Here is a 23,673-nt window from a genome sequence, read left to right as displayed (position 1 = left end):
CCATTCCATTCGGAGTTGCGCAGTGAAGCGGCTCTGGTGCCACTTAAAAAAGTGTTCCCCCACTTCTAATTTTACAAATTAAGCACTGGTTATAGTACAGCGGGATCCCCCAACCATCGCTTATATTTATAGTTTTTTCGGTCTTAAATTCCATTCTAGATGGCATTAAAAAGGTCTTAAAAAGTCTTAAATTTAACTTACTGAAACCTGCAGATACCCTGATTAAGTTACATGATGATGCATTCAAGCTCTGCTCAGTAAAAATGAGTGTCTGGCGAATGTAAATTATAGTGATATCAAGATGTGTTCAATTTTAATCTGGTCAACTTTAGTTTTTGCCAAGAAACTTGAATAAATACAGTTGTGTACAGGAAAAATTTCTTGATGTTTTCACAGCAATACGAAATAGATATTACAGAGGGAATTATTATTTTTATAAATAGTTAAAAAAAAAAAGGTTTTGAGGCATTTCTTTATGTGAAAGGTTATTTTAAAGGTTGTTTAATAAATTTGTATGATTGAAGTTTTGCTTAATCAAACATGATGAAGAGAATGACTTTAAAACAGTCCAATTATTTTTGATAATGAAGATTTCTTTGTTTCCCTTGCACCAAAAGGGAGAATGATAAAAACAACAACAACATCTGTATCGTCTATTGGCCAAATTGTTATTTTAAACTCAGGTATTTGTATCAGCCCAGAAATTCAATCGGTGCATCCCTACTTTTATATGTGTTAATGTTCCTGAGGCCTTCTCTCTATCATCCACCTGTGAAACGCATCCATTTCCTTAGTGCTCTGCAATGTGAGACTGAAGTGTCCATCAACCGCGCACTCAAATATTCAAGTGTGCATAATAACGGCGTTGACTCTGCTGATTCTCCTTTTATTCTAATCTTCTCTCTGAGCCCCAAACCTAACCCAACACTAAACATTTGAAATGGTGAAGATAACCACCATTCTCAAGGTTTAAAGCACTTGTAGAAGTAAGGAAACACACACTCACTCTCACACACACAGGTACAGTATTAAGGATACGGTGCTGCCTGAGTATGGCGATATGTCGGCCATGTCTTGCAGGTCTCCACACTCAGACTTGATGAGGGACAGGGACAGACCCTCAGGCCCATGTTGGCCCGGTGAGCTCTGCCTGTGGTGGTGGTGGTGACTGAGATGGCCCCCGCCAAGGGATGTCATTTTGGTTCTGAGGCTGACAGTGTCCCGGGTCATGTCCATGGAATCGGGGGAGGACCGATGATGGTCCTTGGGCCCTGGAGGGTAGCTGGCTCCACCCCCGTGCGAAAGAGGGCTCTGGAAGGGGTAACCCATGAGGGGAAGAGGGAATGGGTGGCGAAATGATGGAGGGCTAAACCCGAGCGAGGCTGTAAGGGGAGAGGGGTGGAGGGAGGGATGGTGAGGAGGAGGAGGAAGAGAAGGGTGAGTGTTCTCTCCACCACTTCCTCCGCCGCTTTTGCGCACCACCAGCGGCAGCGCCTCTGTTTGGTCGTTGGGCGTTGGCACACTGCTCAGTCTGCCACTCAAACCACCAAATGAATCAAGCGGGCTTGGGACGATTACATCGCCAAAGCAATGCAACCTCTGGTTGGAGGAGTGGTAGTTCGGGGTTGGACTGCCATCCCCGTTCATACTGAGGGCCAGGCCACCACCACCAAAGCGTGAGTCCGGGGTGAGGGATGGGAGGGGGCCGAAAGGTGGCGGGCAGGAAGAGGATGAGTTGGAGGAAGAGGAGGGTGCAGCTGGTGTGCTGCTGTGGCAGCCATGATGGTGACTGACGGCCTGCTTGGGCGAGGAGAAGCCCTTAACGACAGTGTCGACGACCTGCGACACAGCACAGTTCAGCTCCTGCTTCAGTGTTTCTGCTAACTGCCTTCCTCCACCTCCTCCTGCTGCTCCTCCTCTCCTCTTCATCACCCTTTCTACATTCCTCTCCTCCTCCTCCCTGCCCTCCACATCCTCCTCCATTTCTCCATCTATCAGGGCCTGTTCTCGGAGGAGGGCTCGAGCCCGGTCCAGGAACAGGCCTGGGTCCAGCTCAGACAGGTCGTCATTGCTGTGCCGCCCTCTGTCTCTGTGCCTCTCCTCCAGGCCGTCAGAGCGGATACTGTCCTCTGACAAGTTGCCGTCCTCCTCTCTTTCTCCACCTCGGTCGGCCTCTCCGCTCTCGCCGTTGTCTTCCTCTTCCTCTGTCTCTGAGTCATAGATCTGGTAGAACTTTTCCTGGAGTTGGCGCAACTGTTTCTGAACAACAGAGAAAAGATAATGTTAAAGAGGATGTTTTCTGAACCCAAAGGTCACCTGTTACCTGAAAAATGACGGCAGTACAGTATGTCTCTGATTATATGTGCCCCACTCGGTGGACAGACATGGTTTTATAAAGCAAGCTCTGTTTGTCAAACCATTTTGTTAGTGTGCATCTACGCCACCAAAACACCAGAATCAATTACTTTCTGCATCCGCTCTTGCATCTGTCTCTGTGCATCATCAACCCCAATTTTCAATTTGAAAGATATATATTTATAAAGGGGAATGAGCTGCTAGTGTTTGTGGTGCATTTTAGCTGCAAATGTCCACACAAAAAGGTGCGCTCTTAACGTCCTCTACCAACCTGCATGTCCTCCAGTTGCAGTTTGAGCTGCCGTCTCTCTTCCTGTCTCTGCTCCTGCCTGGAACAAACCAGCTGGGTGAAGCTGTGCTGCTGCTGTGGCAGGCGCTGCTTTCTCTTATTCTCCCTGTAAACCTCGCCAACACTGACCCCACCGCCCCGCGAACCTGGAGAGCTCAGGAGGGAAGAGGGGCCGTCGCTCCGGCTGTGGTTGTGGCTGCTGGTGTTGTGGCTATTGCCGTCTCTTCGGTGGTCATTACCGCCGTTGCTGCTGTTGATGCAATTCTCATTTTCGCGGGTGCTTTCTTGGTTGTGGTCGCCGTTGGGCCGGACCAGTGGCGAGTGACTCATGCCGCGGATGATGTTTTCCACGCGAGCGCGCTTGGCACGGAGATGCTCATCCGACAGCCTGTCTAAGTCGAAAGTGGAGAGGGAGAGGGGCTGAGAGGGAGCGTGAGAGTTGAGGCTTGAAGGAGGTGGTGGTCGCCCGAAGGAGGAGGAGGAGGAAGATGGAGGAGGAAGAGGAGGCCCAGGTGAGAGGCAGTCAGACGGGCTGTCCCGGTCGCGGGAGGAGTTGCTGCAGGCATCCTCGGCATGGATCTCTGAGCCTCCACTGGACAGAGCTCCACTCCCCTGTGATGGAAGAAAGGAGGACCGAATTAATAAACAATTAGCAAATGATTTAATGGATCGCTGAACGAGGATTGAAGTTTAATGGCTTGTTTGTTTGGCTGATTGGAAAGATAAAATGAAAATGCAAATTCGATTCAATAAACTAATGACTAAAAAACATTAATTGATTATTAAAACTGAAATCAGTTCACTGATTAACGGACTGAACATTTTACCACTACCTGTATGTGTGTGTGTACCTGGAAGCCTGAGTCACTCCCTCCATTCTTCCCCATATTATTCTTTAGCAGCTGAGAGATAATGGTAGCACCAGGAAAAGGCATTATGGCGTCTTCGTACGAGTTGGCCCTCTTCAGCAACTTCCTCAAAACATTCGACTTCTCTCCGTCACCGTTGGCACTGCCATGGCCGTGGCTGACCAACGAGCAGTCTCCGTCCTGATCGGGGCCGTGTGATTGGTTCATGCTATCGAGCAGGGTCTCCCTGGCGCGGCTAAATAACGCACTAGCCACAGTCCTTTTCACCCCGATGTCGACACGTCGGCGCTTGGTCTGTCTGGTTAGGAGGGTGGTGCTGTCATGATCAGGCATCACGCAGGGGAGCTAAACGGACATGACCAGGGGTCCTCTCAGACACACACAGGGTGAGTTACCTAGTCAATGACATACAAACACAAATGGGTATGATTTCAACCTTTTAATGTCACAATGAAAGGAGCATTTAGACAGTAATAAAGTCTTCATTTACAAAATTAGATCTTAGTAATGTGGCAAAATGGTACATACATTTTTATGGTGAGAGGCGCCATCATTGAAATTTGTAGCTACATGTAATGACTCTTGATTTTGAAATTACAGCTGGTCTGTACAGAAAGACAAATTTTAAATTTAGAGTTTAAACTGTGAGAAATACTCGTGCAAACCTTAATAATTTTAATTAAAATCAGTTTACTTGATTTTTTATTGTTTTGTGGTTTTTAATAACGGTGTCAGAATTCTTTCATAGAATAAACTCTCCACAATTAAAAGACATTAGATGATTATCGTTAATGTGCATGTTTTCTTTTCAAAATAAATCTCATGTTTTACCTTTTGAACTATTAAAGAGCGGAGACATTAATTAACAGAAAGTCACCACCTGTGAACTGTCTCAAAAAAAACACACCTGACAGAAGCGAATAGGGCAGCCACTTATATCAATCATTTAATAAAATTTAAAAAAAACCAACAACCTACAGTGCATTTCTACACTAAAAGCCAAGGGAACCACTGTGTGAAAAAAAAATCACACTTTTTAAAATAGTTCAAGGAGATACTCCCACGGAGAAGTAACACCTGCCTGTAATAACCAACATCATTTCCCATTTCCTCCTCGTCCCCTGAGGGGTAACCTTGATTTCTGCATCTTGTGAGGAGCTGTGAACAATCGACAGGCTCTGTCTTATTGTCAGAAGGATTTCACTCCATTCTTAAGACAAAAGCTGAGTTTTTTTGTTTGAGTTTTTTTTTTCTTGACACAATTTGAAATAATAGGTGCATTTTTAAAAGCTGTAAATTTTGATGTCATTGAACTTTAAAAAAGTTATATTCTTACAGACCACATACTGCACATTGACTGCTAGGTTTTTCTTACTTTCATGAGTGAATACATTTCTGTCGTACAGCAAGTGGAGAGGAGGACACCTGCAGTGGTGGGGAAAGCACTGCAAAGGGTAAAGTTTCTCTGTTGATGCTCTGAAAACACTTTAAAGTATCCCAATGGTGGCTTCATCACTTATAACTGAATTACTGGACTGAAATACTTACAAAAAATCTCAAGAAAGTGAAGGACATCCTAACTTAAACTATCAAAACCTGATTTCTTAAAGAACTAAAGCGAACGCTGATTTTACTGCACAGGCGATTTAAACCTTTTCAATATTGCTTTTGTCATTAATTTTGGGATCAATAGAAATGGACGTACACACACAAAAAATAAAAAACGTCACCAAAGATAAGTCTCGACCAGTGTAAAACAGGAAAAAGGTGGGAGTGAATATCTGCTTGCCTTCACACACATGCACACAGACAACGTTTTCCATGTAACATGTTTGCATCTGCTTTGCAAGTGCTCTCAGGGTCAAGTCTAGGGAAATGTTTCACAAATTAAAGCTGCTTCCTACAACAGTTTGTTAGAGCTGTGCAGGAGAGACGTTTTCATTCCAGTGTTGAAATACGTTTAAACAAAAAAACTGTAGCTACAATTTTAACAATTTTAAAGAAAGAGAAAAGGCAAACATGCTCAAACACACACACACACACACACACACACACACACACACACACAGATGGAATCAGGGACACAAATGAGATGCTTTTGCAAAAAGCCCACAGCAGCCGACAAAGCGGACACTGTTGTGTTCCTGCAGAGCCATTACCAAATGAAATAGTTTTCAAGCAGGGGAAAAAGGGTTAGTTTGAATGTGCCTCCGAGTTTCAGTGTTGCAGACGAGGAGAGGTGTTCAGAAAAACACACTCGGCCCCTCAGCACAGTGCACGGCGCTGACCCAGATACACACACTCGCACATGCAGGACATGCATACACACTATCTGTTTGTGTGATTGGTTCCTCAGCGTTAGACTGGGCAGAGGTCTGGCACACACACACACGCACAGGAAAGGGGAGGTAGAGAGTAAGAGACAAACAGTTTAGATTAGGGGGTCCAAAGAGCTTGAAAACGTGGTTATTTTGAAATTTGGGTCTGAGGTCAAATTGAGGGTGCATCAGTGTAAAACTGCATGTTTCCTGTCTGCATTAGTAAAACCCCCTTATCGCCTCTTCTATTAACATTTAATCTCAGAAAAATCAATGTGCAACTCAGAAATATTCTTGTAACATCACGAGGTGTTAAAATAGACAAAGTTCAACAACCTTTTGCAGTGATGTTCAAAGGTGAGCACTGAAAGGGGATGTGAGAGTGTGTGCGTAGTTTCTGTATCAAAACAGAAACTTTTGTTTTAATCTGAATTTAAAGAGCAGGAATAACTTGCTCTGCAATGGAGAACTGAAATGGGAAGTAGCTGATGAGTGACTGTAAATGGCATATTTCCATTTAAAAGAGATGCAAGCATGTGGTGGCTCATGGCTAAATGAATTTCTCTTTGTTGAATGAATGATGTGCAGAGTAAAGCCAACTATAACTCACTATAACCATCTTGTTACTTGAAGACGTTATAAATGTTTTAGCCTTTTATAAATACTGTTAGCTAAAAAGACAAAGTGTAAATGAGGCCAAAATAATTTTTGGAAATCTAACTTTCTGTCACAGATAGGATCCTAATTTACACACATTTTACTTCCTTCTGCATCTTTAAGAGGAACCAAATAACGTGGACATTATTGATAGTTTAAGTGTGTACAGGATCATTATTGTGCTGTGTGAGCGCAGTGAGCGTAGAGCACCGCTGTCCAGCCTGACAGAAAACACAAGCTGTTAGTTTTACGCACGGCTTTATGGACGGCAAATATAGAGAGATGTTTGTTGGAGTCCAAACAACAATTAGTCCGAGATAATGACACGACAGCCCTGCTACAACAGGAGACTGTCACACGCCACACACATCTCCATCTTAACACGTCTATTATTTTATTGTAAAGCCAGTAAAGTTTTATTAAAGTGGTGAAGAGCTGTGCCAATAGAAAGAGATAAACCCACTTGTTTCTAGAGCAGTTTGCTTTGGTTTTAGCGACAGTGAAGTGCCAATAAGTCTCTGGAAACAAGGCTGGATACTAATTACAGATCAATAAAATTAAACTTAAATTCTTGACAGTTTGATTTGGAAGCAGGAAGATTTTGTCTAGAGTTTCTTATTTGCCTAAATTTGTGAAGCAGAATATAAAAAGTAGGATTTGTTAATCAGCAGCCCATAAAAACCACGAAACCCTAAAGCATCGGCAGGTGCGTAAATCCAAGCGAGTTTCTGCAACACCAACAAACTGACAAAGTAAAACACAGCAGCGAACTAAACCTCGTTTAAATTTTAAATGAAACTTCAATCAGATAATTTAGTTCCCGCAGTCTCCTTCATACAACTGGGAACAATCACAATCAGTCTCTAACGCGCGTAAAGTCAACATGAGCGAGAACAGTTTGGGAAAACAGTCCAAAATTCAACTAAACCATCTGGATGTGCGCTACGTGACGAGGATGGATCTCCGCGAACTAACAGTGGAAGTTAACTTACAGCGAACACGATGCGGTCGACAAATCACACACATACACACGCACACATACACGGACACACACATACACTCATGCAATATATAAGTCCACGAGTGACAATAATAATGGGGATAAATACTAAGTGTTTGGACTTACTTCTCCTTCGAGCGTTTCTCCAAGTAGGTCCGTCGAAGAAAGGGCGAACACAAGAGACAGATCCGCACTCGTCGTTGAGATCAATGCCGTAATTTACTACGGCAAAGTGGAGACGTATGCAGAGCGTGCGCGCGCGCGGGCGTGAGTGTGTGTGCGGGAGGGAGCGCGAGGGAGAGAGACTCATAGAGAAAGTGTGTGTGTGTGTGTGCGAGAGAGAGAGAGAGTGAGCGAGACACGGAGAAAAAGAGAGAAAGAGAGAGACTGCTCTTGTGCGCCGCTCTCCTCCCGGGATGGGAAGTGTTTAGTATCGAGCGCACCCGGTCCGTCCGGCACTCTCGGCTCGTCGCGAATTCCGTTTTCTCCCTCTGACCGATGGCAAGACTCTCAATAAGAAACAAGAAGAGACGCACATGAAGGATACGTGAAGACGCTGCGTCACCGGCCCCTGAGTGAGGTAACGACTCCACCTGACCAATAAGGAAGAGGAACCGGGGACGGTGGATTTTATTTATAAGGAGCCTCCCGAAAACAGCGCGCAGCCAGAGCGGAGAGGGAGAGGGAGGAGAGAGGAGCAGAGCGTGAAGCGGAGGGTAAACTGAAAGTCAGCTTCACCAACCTTTCTCATTAGCGGAGAAACTACAGAAATATACGCAGAATAAACTCATAGTTTAACTTTACGCGGACACTGAGGGCATTAGTTATCTGTTTTTAAGCACTTTGTAATGATGGAAGTGAGGTCATTCCCCAGTTTGTGATCCAAACACATCAGCAGTAAATCAAAGCAGTAATTTTAACATGTACTTTCCTACTTGTGTCATTCAATAAAAATAACTTTCAGATGTCAGGTATGACTGAAGAGCCACTTTCAGATTTCACTGTGTGTTACTGCTGTGATAGTGTGTTAATGTGCATGCACTCACATCTATTTATTTATTTATTTTTAATAAACACAGGCTTTGCGTTTATCTGTTTCTTCTCATTCCTCTCCACTGTCAGAAACTATATAAAAAAAGGCACCTTTGTGTCTTTACGCAGCTGTAATTGCGCGCGCGTATTTGGAAACAGCCGTGCACCTCTGCGCGGAGCTCCTTGTCAATCAAAGAAAGTTGTGTAGAATAACCCGACACTTCTGATGGGGAAACATCCCTCTTCTTCAGAGATCAGAGTTTAGGCCCCTGGAGCTGATCGTGAGTCAGTGTTTTGCTCAAGGACACTTCAGCAGAGCGGAGCGGAGGCTTGATTTGAGCTGGAGGAATTTCTCCCACCGTAGCCCGCAGTCTGCCCTTCTAAACACATAAAACAGAATCACAATATGCAAACTCTTCCCACGTTGAAGCGAATTTTAACAGACAGTACACTGAGGCCTTTAAGAAGCAGGCTTCGCTTAAAGACTCTGAAATAAATACTGCACCGAAATTTGATTTATTGCGTAAAAATATCAGCTTTCCTTTTCTATGAAATAATCTGAGCTTTTAATTGCAGTTTGGCCTAATTGAATAAAATTGTAAGGTTTGGAGTTGTGTGTTTGTTGCATTGTAATGCTGAGTTACACACACGTTCCTCCGGTATCAAGGCTCACTGATGACTCTGATTCACCGCTTTCTGTTGTGAGTGCGCAGGTAGAAAAAAAGCGAATTATTTCAGCCTGGTCCTGAAAGACGCATCGTGTGTAAACAGCAGGCGCTCAATAGATGCGCAAAACCAAATGACACAGACACAGGAAAAAATGGATGAAGCGAAAATGATTGTTCAGTGAAGTTAATAAGAAAAAATACCACAAAGGGGAAAATATCCGTTTGTGTCAAGTACTGTCTGTGTTTAAAACAGGTGGGAAATTATATTTATGTGTATTAACTGTTTCTGAGGGAAAAATATGAGGCGCATTATAACTAGAAAAAAACAAGAAAATGTGTGAGAAAAGTTGAATTGTTCAATGTCGACATTTTTGTTACGATTTTTAAAAAATAGATTATGAGACTCGCTAGATTAAAATAAATATGTAGGCTCCTGCAGTAAGTGTGTGTGCACTGTATGCAGAGGTATGTCAGTGCGCTTCGTGTCTGCGTGGGCCACCTCATGAAAAACACGTTTCCTGCTATAAATGAAGCGCGGCCAAAGTTATTGCGGTGAAACCGTTTGCTTTAAGCACTGTGTTCCTCCTGATTAAAACGAGGTCATTCAAAGTGAATACGGAATTATCCGGTATTATTCACTATGAAATATCAGCGGACCCTCTCCAACAAACGAGCAGCATCAGAGCTGTGGACGGCAGTGCCACTTATCCAGCATATCTCCTCTTAACTGAATTACGCACGGGACTAATCGGCATTTACACGAAGTTGTACAATTATTTAACGTACTCTTCAGCTGTGCCGTGCGGGTTAATTTGTAGAAAAGGTAAATATTAAAACCCAGAAATGAAAACACATATTTCCCCCGAGGAGACAGATGTGTGTGCCGTGCTACACAGGTTGTCCTTGCATGCAGAGGCCCAGTTTTTCTAATGATCTCTTGCCAATTATTTGGCACAGATAACTTCACCACAATGCAACACACAAACTTTTTTTTCATACTCAACAACGCGCTGTAAAAGCTGTGACCTATTTGAGCGACAGCGCCCTGGGTTATGCCATTTTGTAGTTTGGTAACTTTGAAATGAATGTGAATATTTCCTCTTTGAATATCTGCGGGCTGCCGGGCATCTGCAGCGGAGGAGGAGGAAATGCTCACGCTTAGAGAAGACAAAAGTCCAACTTCTACTCAATTAGTTCAGCTCCTGAGCTTATGGAAAAATAGGGTGAAAAATCATGGCTGTGAGGCCAAAATAGGAGGGGGTGGTTGTGTGTGCGCGCTGTATGGATGTCGAGAAGAATCGTCCTATCTAAAGAGGAGGGGACAATTTCACTTATGAGACAGTGTTGCTGCTGAAAATGAAATCAAGGCAATTTAGAGAAAAAAAAGCCAAAAGGAGTAGGAGGGCAGGTGCTACATTTTAACACCAGGAAAAAAAGAGAGTTGCAACTACACAATGGCTAATGCAGGATGAGAATCAATCTGTAAAGACAGTGTAGATAATACTTGAATCATAATTATGTGCTTTTACAAACTATATGGACAAGGATTGAAAATATTGCAGCAGCTGCTTTCACAGCCATGAGTGAAGAATAAATGTATTAATGTTTAACTCTTTGACCTCCCTGTGTTTGCTTGCCTGATGTGGCAATGACCCTCACTTGTGTTTGTGTGTGTGAGGGAGAGAGTGTGCAATGAATGAGACAGAGTCATGCACACACACACACACACTGATCCAGTATGCTTGCATTGGTGAAACACACAGAGCGAAGAGATGGTGGAAACTGTGGGAGAAAGAGAAAGTGTGGGATTGTTCCTGTGTGTCCGTCGGTCATGGCCACTCACCCCGAACTGTCCCTACAGTTTACACAGTGCAGCTGAACACCGACATCCCAGAGTGACCTTACAACCCAAACACCAACAGCCAGGTTTTTAATCAACCGCCCATCGCTAATATCATAGGATTTAACCAAAGTGAGGATCCAAACAAACAGCACAAACACACCTCACATTCAGCTGACTCTGATCCACAGTGACATCTTTCCCATAAGTGAAAAGGATGGAAAACAACACAGAAGATAGCTTTGACATTGAAAGCAGTATTCTCAGATTTGAATGTGGCATTTTTTAAGTAAGCAGTGTGAATATTTAATGATGCAAATGGAAGCAGTGACAAACAAAATGTTACTGTATACCGTACTCTAGGCTGCCTTTCACTACTTTACACATCATTGTTTCGCCATTTACAGGTTGTGGGAATCTCACCCAAAACCACTTTAAATAAACAGACTTTAAACAGTAGAAATTCAGGCAGATTAAAGGTGCACTATAAAGCATTTTAACACAAGTGACTGAATCAGACATTTGATACAAGTATTGCACACCAGATAAAGTCTCTTTGTTGCGTTTTCCGTCATTTACCACAGGTTCAGTTTTATCTTGCAAGTCTTAAACCCTTTTATTCCACTTCCACTTTTCTGTTTCAACCATAGACTGAAGAAGACATGCACATAGCTTCATTGACGTCACCTCGACATCTCTCAAGGATTGTTTGGTACAAAGAGTCAGGCTTAATATAGCTCTATATGTCAATGGGATGTGTATCTAAAAGTGAAGTGAAGCAAGTTTTGTCCTTGTTTTAACTGTATGTCTGCGTCTGTGTTTGTACATGAAATTTAGTCGGATTACACAAATGTCTACTTAATTTGTTGGCCATTAAAAATAATTCTGATTCTGAAAATCTAAATGTTGGCAAATGAGGATGAAGTCTGGGTGAAGGAGAAGTGAGTCTTTTTGAAAAAATGACAATTACACCATAAACTGATGCAGAAAAGGCAAAAACTGCTGCAGAAAAAATCCCCAAAATGCAGAAAATCACATGGTTGTCACTCAAAATATCATCCCCCATTTCATATGTGCCCCCACCCAATGATGGAGCAAACCTACACCCTTGCTTCTCTTAAGTATAACATAATATATATATGTGATATAACATGTAAAATCACAGCCAAGACACATTACAAGAGGCAAAAATTAAACCTTGAGCTCTGGAGTGTGGATGGAAAAAGTAAACTTTTCATATCAGCAGAAAACTTTTTTACTGGACTTCAGTTGAAGTTTTTGTTGCAGCCAATATCCAGCAGCCATTAGTGATGCTACATCTTAAGGGACTTGTGTAGTGGCTTCAGGTAATGTTGCTAAAAACAGCATATTCTTCCTAACAATGGCACAATGTCACGAAAAGTTCACTTTGCTAAAAGGTTGGCATGCCACATAAGGACTCCTTACATGTGGAAAGACATGCACACACACACACACACACACACACACACACACACTGAGATGTGCGTTTTCTCTCTGTGGATCATCATCATGCTGAAAAAGGAGACAAAAAGGGAATAATGAAAATAGAAAGGCAGAGAGAGGGAATAATGACAGGCCTGCCACTGATGGAGGTCTGGAGGTAAAGACAGATGGATGCAGAGGTTTCTCTTTCTGTCTTTTTCTCCATCTCTCCCCGTCCTCCCTCTCTACTCTTTTTCTCTCTCTCTCTTTTTCTCCCCTTTTCTCCTCTTTCTTTTTTTCGTCTACTCTCTCTCCATCAAGATGCCATTATTCAGGACATTAGCGAAGAAGAGCTAAAAGCTCTCACTGTCGAGGAGGGTCCCAGGGTCCTTTCTGAGAGCTGTGACGCAAACACACACACACATGCACGCAGGCATGCACGGTCGCACACACACTTTGACTACAGAAGTACCATATAGTACAGGTGAAGAGGTAAGAGGTGGTAAAAAGGTCTTATTGCAGACATTACCAGGTATCCAGGCTCCTCTACTCTCCTCTGTGGCCAAAAACATGGACATTAGCTGACACAAAGAAAAATGAACAGTGCTCAATCAAGCACAGCGGACGCACATTTTGACATGCGTCGTCTTCTCTCTCTCTCTCTGCTTGCTCTTCCCAGCTTTCTTTTCTCCTGCCGCTCTCATAATACCTTGAATAACGTGTAAAAAAGATGCAGAAAATTGCTGCATATTGTGTGAACAAATTAGGTGAGGGTGTTGATGTGTGTATGCGCTCTGGATAATGTGACAACTGGCGAGAGGTTCAGTGAAATGATGCTTCTTTTAAACAACTCGAGTCTATATGTCGTCATGAAATAATTATTATTTATATTTATATTTTAGGGTTCGCATAGTTGTGGATTCCATGAGTTTGTGCCACAACTTGAAACCTGAAACTCAAATGTCAAGTTGTCCTGATCCAAAAATAAGACTAAAAATGTGCACTTTTAGAATACATTTTTCACACTTATTGAAGACACACTGGTTCAACAGTTGTGCCCATGTAGATGTCACAGGCAGAATGACTTGCTTGCTCCAAAACAACCCAAAAATCAGGCCTTGAAAGTCTTTAAAAGTCCTGAAAAAACTGCTTTATCAGCTTCATTACTTGTTTTGATCTATTGTCTGTCCTATCAGAACAGGTAAATTCTGATCAGACTAAATCTCACAGACCTTAGCATGGATATGTCAAAAATCAAAAGCTCTACCAGTCAGCATGATTTAAAGGATGGTGTGACTTTCCATCTCTTCAGACTCCTGCATTCTCTTTAAACTGTTGGTCCATCCAAGTGTACAAACATGTTTTCTCACTTTGCTCCTAAGTGGCCATGCAGATGCTTTTATCTGCCCGGGTTTTATCATGTCCATCTTGAAGGTCTCTGTCAGTGCCCCAATACAATGACTCGAATTTGGAAAGTGAATTGGGGTGACAGCAGCAACATTGCTTTCCGGAAAGTGTTACCTGTTACTCAGAATAATCAAGAGGACACTGTCAACTGTTTCCATGGATTGTTTCTCTTGTAGAAAGCAGTTGCATTGGAAACTATTGACAGTCAGATGGCTAGATACTGCTAGAGGTAAGGCTGAAACTGAACATTGTGTTTTGGAAATAAAGCTTGGTGTCAAAGTGTCAGCCAGACAGTTTCAGCCAAGATGCTTTGGTTGGGCCTCGTTTTTTATGATAACAATATCCGCCGAAGTAAAAATGTCAGTACAAGGTAGAGCACTTACTCTGGGTTAAGGGAAGGCTGAAGCACATAGGAAGAAAGAAGAGATCCACAAGTCAATTTGGCCAGCAGTAGCCTATTCATTTCTCCGCTAATATTGTTGATGTGACGGTTTGTCTTTGTGGTATTTGTCATGTGCCTCCTCCACTGTGATTGGACAACTTGGTAAAAAAGCGATAATAACACCCGCAGCATTCACCCAAAGTTGAACATTTTTCATCTCTTGGATTGGAAAAATATGCCACATGTGCAGTACTCAGCGCCAAATAGATGCTCAGCCAACTGTAAAAAATTAAAAATATACTCTGGCCTCAGAACGAAACACTTAAGCGGACACACAGCACACTGTACTCAGTGCTCTGTGGATGATTTCATTCATCTAGAGATAACTTGGAGATTTGTTCCCCCTATAGACCAATGGATTGATTGAAGAGTAGGTAGGATTTCAATCGGCCAAGATTTTCTTTGGTTGACTACAGTCTTAGATATCACAACTGCCTGGCCTGTTTCAGGTTTTACACAAGGCGGCTTTGGTGGATCATTTGCAGCAGTATTTCCTACAAATTATTTTCACATTTAACTATTTTGCATTTGCAATTACGCTTTGTGTTTTCAGCATATACAGCCAGTTGGACAAAGCACCTTAGGATAAGATTTTCCTTAAAGTCTGAGTTAAGGTTTTCTTGAGATAAAATCGGTTGCACAAAACATCCTTGAGTCTTCTCCTCAAGGTTTCCTTAAAATGTGTATTTAACGATTTAAGTTTTTCTCATTATCTTGGTCTGGTACTTAGGGAATTTCTCAAACTTTGTTAAACTGTTGGACCTTAGCAACCAAAGTAAGGAATCCGATGAACACACAATGATGAGCAAATTATTTTGTGTGATAAATTTGACTGGGAGTCAGTTTGTGATTGTGACCATCTGGTTTTGGATCACTCTGATGTTCTGTAGTTTTATGCAGTTTCCACTTAGTTATTGGCAAGGTATTTCAGTTAAGCCTCAAGTGTCATACACAAGGAACAAACTTAAGGTGTTGTGTGCAACCAGCCCCTGGTATTTTACTCCAGTCAGATACTGGGAGTGACTTGCTGTAGGACTAAACAGGTTATATTTAATAGTTTGTACCTACAATAGTTGCTGTAACATTCACTCTTTTAGTTAAGGGAAATGTAGCAGTGGTGATAATGATGGGAAGAGTTGTTAGGAGGGAGCTGTGGCAGAAATAATAACAGCTGTATTAGCCATAGTAGAACATGTGGTAAAATCAATGTAAGTTGTATTATTATTATCAGTAGTATCGGCTGCCTGTGTTTGATTGAATGATGATTTAGTTTTAAGTAATAACTGCATCAGCGTTTTAGCATTTGATCATTTATCTTTGAATCAGTAAAAAGCTTGCTGCCATTGCAGCTGTGTAACCAGGCCGATATTGTCCTGTGCCTCAGTAAACCTGGTAGTGCTGCACAGCTACTCAGAGGCCTGTGAAAGTTCTTTTCTGCCATTAATTTTCAAACTTGGCTCTTTAACTTTTCCTAATTATTCCATTTCCTGAGCTCAGGGACTTGGAGGATTTTCATAATTCATCACCCTCCTTTTCCCTTTTCTTTTTTCCCTCCCATCACAATTACTGTAGTACAAAACCATCAAAATTATTCATCTGTTCCCTTTTTTTCAATTTACCATTCTTTCTTTCAGTTCCTGTAATTCATGTGTGTTTTTCTTTCTTTTTATCAGTCCTATGGAGCTCTACACTGCTCATGTATTTATTCATGCTTTTCTGCCTCTGATGGGCGACATGGACGGAGCTGAATAGAGGCAGTGTGTATGTGCGTATGTCTGTGTGTGTGCGTGTGTAGCTCCGCTGTAGACCTCCGCCATTGTGCTGATTCTAAGAGAAGGTCTTAATCTAGCCACTGCCATTACTGCTGCTGAGACCTCCAGCCTCCACCTCCCCTCTTGCCCTGATGTTGTGCCCAGCCACGAAGGCCCTTTAGTGGGCCGACTGGCAAGCCAGATCAGGGTCTTGGGTCTGGGGCTTGGCCTGGATCCCTGGTCCTCATCCTCCACCGCCGACGCCCCCTGCAACCCCACAATGAAGCCTCCGTCCTGGCCTGACTTGGCCCCCGAAGCCGCCTTCCTGGCTCGGGGCCTGGATGGATGGAGAGGGGGAAGAAAGCCTGTAGCTGGATGTGCAGTGGAGTGAGGAGAGGTGGAGAGGCTAACAATGCTATCAGAGAGCTGGCGTCCGTCTCTCAAACGCACACACACACACACACACACACACACACACACACACACACACACAAATGCGTACGGCTGTGTTTGTCTTTATTTATCACAGCTCTTCACACATAGATGACAACAAAGGAAGAAAGGGAGTGAGCAGAATAGAGAGGGTCAGAAACAGAGAGGGAAAGGGGAGAAAAGAGAGGAAAGTGGCAGAGAGAAAGAGAGAAACGGAGCTGAAGGGCTGCTTAAAAAGATGCGAAACAAATGGTAAAGACAAGAAGAGAGTGAGCAGAGTGAGAGAAATTTAAAAATATATAATGAGAAATTCAAAATGAAAGAGACAAGTAGAAAAGAAAATGACACAGAGATGGAGAGTTGAGGAGAAATAGATGCAATGTGAATAAAAGAGGGAAAAAGGCAGCAGTGTTTTCCACCAGTCTGTTGGCCGAAGCCTCTGTGACATTGTTGGGCCTTCTGGATCCCCATGGAAACAAAAATCAACATGTTTGCTTGAAATGCTTTCATTAACGCCTTGTAGCCGAGCCAAAAAAAAAAACAACAACAAGGGACGAGGAGATGCCGAATAAAAATCCCAACACAAATAATGCAAACAAACAAAGGATAAAAAGACTAAAAAAAAGAGCAAAAACAAACTTTTTTTCTCTCTCTCTTTTTGAGCATCTACTCATTGACCCGTGTCATTTTGTACACAATGTGATAGGCAGACATTGCGGGGCTGACTTTTTTGAGTAGCCATCACTTTGGGGATCAAACTATGCTCAGTGTAATAAGGTTGCCATATTTGCATGGGGTATTATAATGATAGCCTTTGGCACATTAGAATAAGCTTTGGACAGGGAAAGTAGCTTAAACAAACAGTTTGTTGACTTGATTTGTTTAATAAAAATCACAAAAGATAAAAATAAATTAACTTCGAGCGCATTTTTATCTGATGCACATTCTTGTATATAACCAACTTTTAGTAATCTAGTAAAAAAAAATCTATAGCTTAGAAAAAATCATAGTTTTTTGCAATAATATCATAAATACATAGTCTGAAAACCGTAAAAAGCCTTTTTAGGTATTAACCCCTCCTTATGCTTCCCCCATTATAGACTTGAAACAAGCAAGGAGAAAGTAGGACATCTGTGTGTGTGTGTGTCTACAGTCAGCTAGTCTCACCCACACACACACACACACACACACACACACACACACACACACATCTCTGGCATAACGGCAATCAATTAAAGCTTCCTCTTCTTCTCTCCTTTAATTGAAATTGAATTACAGAGTTTTACCTCCCGCCCCTTTTAACTGAGCACGTAAAGAAGCGCCTGGGGCTGATCTAAAGCCAAGCCGTGCTCCCATTTAACCACAGAAGGAGTTTAAGGTAAAAACATGGCAAGTAATAAGGTTGTTAGGGTATTAACCACACAGACGTACACACACATGAGCTGAAGTAACAGGGTAATTAAATGGTAAAGCTCAGTCTAGCTGAAGTAAACATGTCTAGAAGGAATGTATTCAAGATCTAATGAACATGCAGTTTCCAACATCATCACTGCAGTATTTTTAAATTTCAACATTTTATTTTACAGCAAATTATTTCTACATTTACTGTTTGATTACAACATTGTTCATGCTTTTATTTGATTTAATTAGAGTCTAGATAGTGTAATATACTAGTTTCTGTGATAATATTATAACCTTACATTGCTCACAATTAATGGCATCTCTGACGGGAGTAAGGTCACTGTATTAGCTATGGTGGAGCTGTACAGGTGGAGGAGAAGCTGGTTTTGAGGGCAAAAGAGCAAACACTCTTTTCTGTTGACATAGAATCAAATCACACTGATGGAAGATAGTTATTGCACATTAAGCATCAATGGCAAAATAACTGCGATATGTTGAAGGTCAGCAGTTTTAGCTGAAAACATTTTCAAATACCTCCACTACCACTTTACTTTATCTATAATACCTCATTGTGTTTGCAAGTTTTAGGGGGGCTTTCTAAAGAGTTCAGTCACATTGTCATCCAAACACTTCCTGTAATTTGCTGATTGGGCAGGTGTAAACAGTATATCTGACTGGGCTGAATCAATTTCAGTGCTGTGTTTATTTTCCGAAGAAGGCTCAACACATATTTCATGTTTCAACTATTGCAGTCATCCAGTCACAGTTTAATGTTTAGTGACACAGCATCCCTGGTACATAACGCAGCATTACTTATTACTATATGTCAGGGGTTGGGTCCTTACTCTGTATCAGCAGATACTTTGAGTGTCAATATTAGAATCTGAACTGACAGTAGAGCTGCAATGATTATTTTATTAATCGATTATTTGTCAACGATTTATCGCCAACTAATTTGATAATTGATTAATCAGGTTGAGTCATTTTTTAAGAGAAATTCTCTGATACTAGCTTCTTAAATGTGAATATTTTCAAGTTTCTCTCCTCCTCTATGACAGTAAACTGAATATCTGGGGACTGGGGACAACACAAGACATTTGAGGATGTTATTTTGTCCTTGGGGAAACACTGATCAACCTTTTTCACCAGTTTTATAGATCAAACAACTCATTGATCAGTCAAGAAAATAATCACCAGATTAATCAAAGACGAAAATAATCATTTGAAAAAGACAAAGACAGATCGCTGTATCCCTAAGTAAGACCAAATCTTGTTGTGTTGTGGCTTTCGCTGCTACTTACAGCTTGTTTCCAGAAATCATGACCTGGTTACTCAAGATAATCCACAGACCTTGCTGTGAGCAGTTTCATGTCGGAACTATTTTCTCTCTACCGAAATACACTCTCCAACTGTATCATTGCGCGGAGGGAAGTGTGCATCGACTGCTAGCTCACCTAGCACCACTAAGCTAGCTAACTTTACAGCTCAGCCGAAGAGTTTACATCTCATGCTGTGACACGCACGAGTCTCTCATCCATGAGTAGATGCATTCTTCCTTCTGCATGGTGACACAGTTGGCAGGTGTAGTTCGGCAGAAAGAAAATAGTTCCAACACGAAACTGCTCACAACAAGCTCTGTGGATCATCTTGAGTAGCCGGGTCATGATTTCTGGGACGAGACATTACTGGTGAGGTTTTCAAATGTATTATTTTGGCACTTTAGGCACCACAAGCTGAGTGCCATCTAGTTCCATTATACTGGAGCGAAGGCAGGCATCTCTACGGCGGATATCTCCAACATTGAACAACTCACACCAAAACAGTCTAGACTGATACGCTAGTTTTCAAAGCAATCACAATAATAATTGACATATTTCTACATGCAGCATGTTTAATAGAAAAAGTACATTTGATAGGTCATATGCAGGATACAAGGGATACATGTAGACAGAGATGTGAAGAAAAAGTTGAAACTAGTAAGTTAAGGTATAGAGTTCATTAATAAAAGGAAGATAAAAAAACACACAAAATGAATCAGAAATAAACACGTAACAATAGGAAATGAGACAGGATGAGCAAAAAAAAAAAAGAGCAAAAGGTTGATGAAGAGATAAAAAGTCTAAAATCTGAGTATAAAGAGAGAGAAAGCAAACAAATGAAAGACAGAGACCTGTGCCAAGCTGTGATTTCCCAGTAAGAGTTAGCTCTTCATCCGCCGGTGAACTCAGCCCTTCAGGAGAACAAAGCCACTCGTTTATCGGACATTTTTTCATCTCTCCTTTTTTCCCCTACATGCAAGAGAGCTCCCTCTCTTTTTCTCTTTCTCTCTGACGCAGTGGGATAACCCTCACCCTCACAACCTCGCACCTCCCCTACCGCTTCACACACATGCACGTATAGTACACACACACAGTCTTTGCCAGATACTGATGGACACAGAGTGCGGCACAGACACACACACACAGCGTTAACACTGGACAAACACTGTGATGTTCCTGTAACATTCATTTTGTGACAGTATGTTGTTGTCATTTTTGAACATGTACATTAACAGTATTCAGGCTCATTTGTCAACATTTTCCCTCCTGTCGTAATCATTTTGAGAACTGTTTAGACTTAAGTTTCGTGAGTACCACCCCCACCCCCCCCACCCCCCCCCCCCCACCCCCCCCACCCCCTTCTGCCTGGACCTCGGTCCACCCCTCTCCCCGGTGCAGGTCAAGAGGCGGTGTGCTGACTCCGCCACCTGCTGTCTGATAGCACATAAACAAACCAAACACTTATTTCCTCCTGAGCCATACCCCGCAATCACAGCACCAGTAAAACCTCACACTCCATTTACCTTCAGCGCAGGTGACTGCCTGGGCACTGTATGTTTGTGTGTGTGTGTGTGTGTGTGTGTTTGTATGTGTGGAGGAGAGAGAAAGAGTTTTGGACTTTAAAGGATGTGAAAAAGGATAGTAACTATGTTTACATGCACAAAATATTCCAGTTTTTGCCCTTATTCCAAATAAGACAATATATAAGACAAATTCCTACTGAGCTGTTGACGTGGCTCATGGAAAATGAGTATTTCAACAATTTCCTGTTTACATGCAGTTGTACATACTGCGATTAACATTCCCTAACATTTCATTTATCATGTCAAAATACGCAAAAGTTGAATGGCTGGAGCTCTTGTGCCATTTTGATTCTTTGCGTTATTTTTTTTTAAAAAATGTTCCACCAGCGGCGGACTTGTTAGAACATACATTTCATTCTTTTAACCACCGTCTATAAAAGGTTGGCATTGGTGTATTTTTGCACATATCCAAGTCTTCATAATGTTTAAAATTAGGTGTGTTTCTCTTTCCAACCAGAAATGTGGGCTTTTCAGTTGGGCATGCATCCCTACCCAACAGCCTTGCAAACTGTTGGCTGGCCAGTTTGTGTACAACAGCTTAAACAATAGAACTGCCATACTTAAATGTCTTGCAAGTATAATGCAATCCAAAAAATCACAAAATAGCAAATTAAGTCATTAACATTTACAAATGACTCTATGATACTTTTCATGATGCATTGTAGAAGAAGACAAACCCATCAATATGCTGAAGAAAGCCTAAGGCTGAAACTTGTCTGTTGCCTTCTTCTACCGTGCATCATTAAAAGTATCATATACACATTTGTGAGTGCTGACGACTTCATTTGCTATTCTGTGTATAACACACTCTAAACTGGGAAGAGGCCATGAGCAAACCCCAGTTGAGACACGTATTCTAAATGTGCTGTATACATGTCCGAAGAATGCTCTTAAAACCTCAATAATACGTCGAAATCGGAAAATGCTCCCTTCAGAATAAGGCCTAATTCCGTATGCAATACGCAGTTTACATGACGTGCATCAAATCTGGAATTATTCAAAATAACAGTGGAATATTACTTTGCATGTTAACGTGGTCCGTAAAGCTAAAAAGAGAGCAGAAGAAGTAGTGAAAAGGAGAGAAATAGCTAAGTAAGTAAGAGTGAGGAAAGATAACAGTGAGATAAGTGTGAGGACACCCCTGATCTGGGGCTTTTGTTTCATGGTTTAGCTAGGCCTCTTAGTTACAATGAAAGAATATCTTAATGTGGTCACATATTGTGATATTTAAAGGCCCAAATACCAAATAAACATAAAAACACTAGTGCCGAAGAAGGGTGACTTTTGCATCGCCTTTCATCACGTGTGTCCCAGGAAAAAGTTTCACTTGAACACACTGGAAAGACTACAGCCAATGGCCAACTAGCTTGTATGTTTGCACCTGTGTGAGAAGAAATAACTTTCCATAGCAGCAGGCGGTGGTAGTCTGGATTCGTCATTAAAAAAGGGAAACCGAAAGTGGCGCCACAGGGCCACTATGAAGTCCCTTCTTTACAATGCATTTGCATTTTTACACAGAACAAACAACACTGGCATCAGGCAACCCCGTGTGTGATTTCAGACAGCATACCAGCATCACAGAAGCAAAAAAGGCGTGACTAGTGTGACTGGCGTGACGTGTACACATAGCATCTGACTCTACCCTCTGCTCAGAGGGTAAGGAGCTGCTGAACCTCATTGTCTTCCCCATTTGTGGACATTTTTGGTTGCTGTTGTCCTTCTTTGAGTTAGCTGCTAACTGCTATTGGCTGCTATTTAAATCTCCCAGTAGTGGATTGCCCACATAAACACGTAACATGTCATCAAAATGTCACACCTGTCCCATCCATGGTCCCATCCTGACGACTGTTCCTTTTACACAGACATTGATTCCAAGCTTTTACGACCTCCACCTGTATAAAGGCGAGGCAACTCTCTCTCTACATTCCGCTATTGTACCTTTAATGGAGAACAGCAAGGCAAAATAATGGAGTGGTATTCCTGACATGAACAGGCAGTGTAAAAGAGGCTGGTGTGATTTTCACTCACTGATAGGCTCTGCTGGCTGTGCTGGCGATTTACTATGCTGAACTGGCTGAAACAGCCGACAAGGGTCAACCAGTGCCAACGGTGCAGAGCACACTGCAAAAATCTACGACATACTGTCCACATAGTTTGTCAGGATCCCTAGATAATAGCATATTTACAACTTTGTGGCAACAAAGCCCTGACCTCAACCCCATCCAATAGCTGGCCTTATCACCCATCATCAGTCCTCACTGATGCTCTTGTAGCTGAATGGGGGCAAATCCCTGCAGCCAGGTTCCAAAATACTGTGGAAAGCCTGAAACCAGAAGAGTGGAGGCTGTTGAAGCAGCATATAAATGCCCATACTTTTGGAATGAGACGCTCAACAATCACACATGGGTGCAACGTCCACATACTTTTGTCCATACCGAGTAGAAAGAGGCAGAGAACACATCCAGATATGAGAGATGGCGCTGTTTTACATTGTCATCACAGAGATGGCTTGACCTGCCGCTCACCCCTCCATCTTGTTTGTGTACTGGTTTATTTGTTGGAAACAACAACAACAACAGCAACCAGCCTCTGTAATTATTCCTTAGTGCTGCTTCACTCACTGTAATTATACACCCATACGGTGTGTGTGTTTTGCGCATGTACGTGTGTGAGATAGTCGATGTGAATATGGGATACGTGTGTCGATCTGTGGATGGGGTTGTGCATGTGTGCGTGTGTGTGTGTGTGAGACAGATGAAGAGTGAGAGAGAGGGGGATGAAGGGACAACAAGCTGAGGTCTTTGTTGCTAAATGACAGTGATTCACCATCAGGCCACCCATTTAGTTTAAGTGTGCTGCTCATTTGC

At 42.3% G+C, this 23,673-nt stretch overlaps 1 protein-coding gene and 1 long non-coding RNA gene across 4 annotated transcripts in view; one reads left to right on the top strand and one right to left on the bottom strand.

Moving 5' to 3' along the window:
• The window catches only part of prox1a (prospero homeobox 1a), a 53,774-nt gene extending 44,210 nt beyond the window's left edge, over positions 1–9,564 (bottom strand). Inside the window, exons 1-5 of one of the 2 annotated variants that reach the window (XM_050062962.1) lie at positions 7,615–9,564; positions 4,042–4,118; positions 3,496–3,908; positions 2,627–3,256; positions 1,039–2,259 (exon numbers count right to left, since the gene is read on the bottom strand). In XM_050062962.1, coding sequence (XP_049918919.1) covers positions 1,039–2,259; positions 2,627–3,256; positions 3,496–3,846 — 2,202 coding nt within the window. In that variant the 5' untranslated portion in view covers positions 3,847–3,908; positions 4,042–4,118; positions 7,615–9,564. The remainder of the gene's footprint in view (positions 1–1,038; positions 2,260–2,626; positions 3,257–3,495; positions 3,909–4,041; positions 4,119–7,614) is intronic. The other variant, XM_050062961.1, reaches the window with a different exon arrangement.
• Positions 1–23,673, top strand: part of LOC126401641 (uncharacterized) — a 154,354-nt gene that overhangs the window by 111,042 nt on the left and 19,639 nt on the right. The window lies entirely within an intron of this gene.

Source organism: Epinephelus moara, chromosome 15 (assembly GCF_006386435.1).
Source record: "Epinephelus moara isolate mb chromosome 15, YSFRI_EMoa_1.0, whole genome shotgun sequence".
Classification (NCBI taxonomy): Eukaryota; Metazoa; Chordata; class Actinopteri; order Perciformes; family Serranidae; genus Epinephelus; species Epinephelus moara.
The sequence above is the reverse complement of the archived record's forward strand: the minus strand, read 5'-3'. Positions and strand labels throughout refer to the sequence as shown.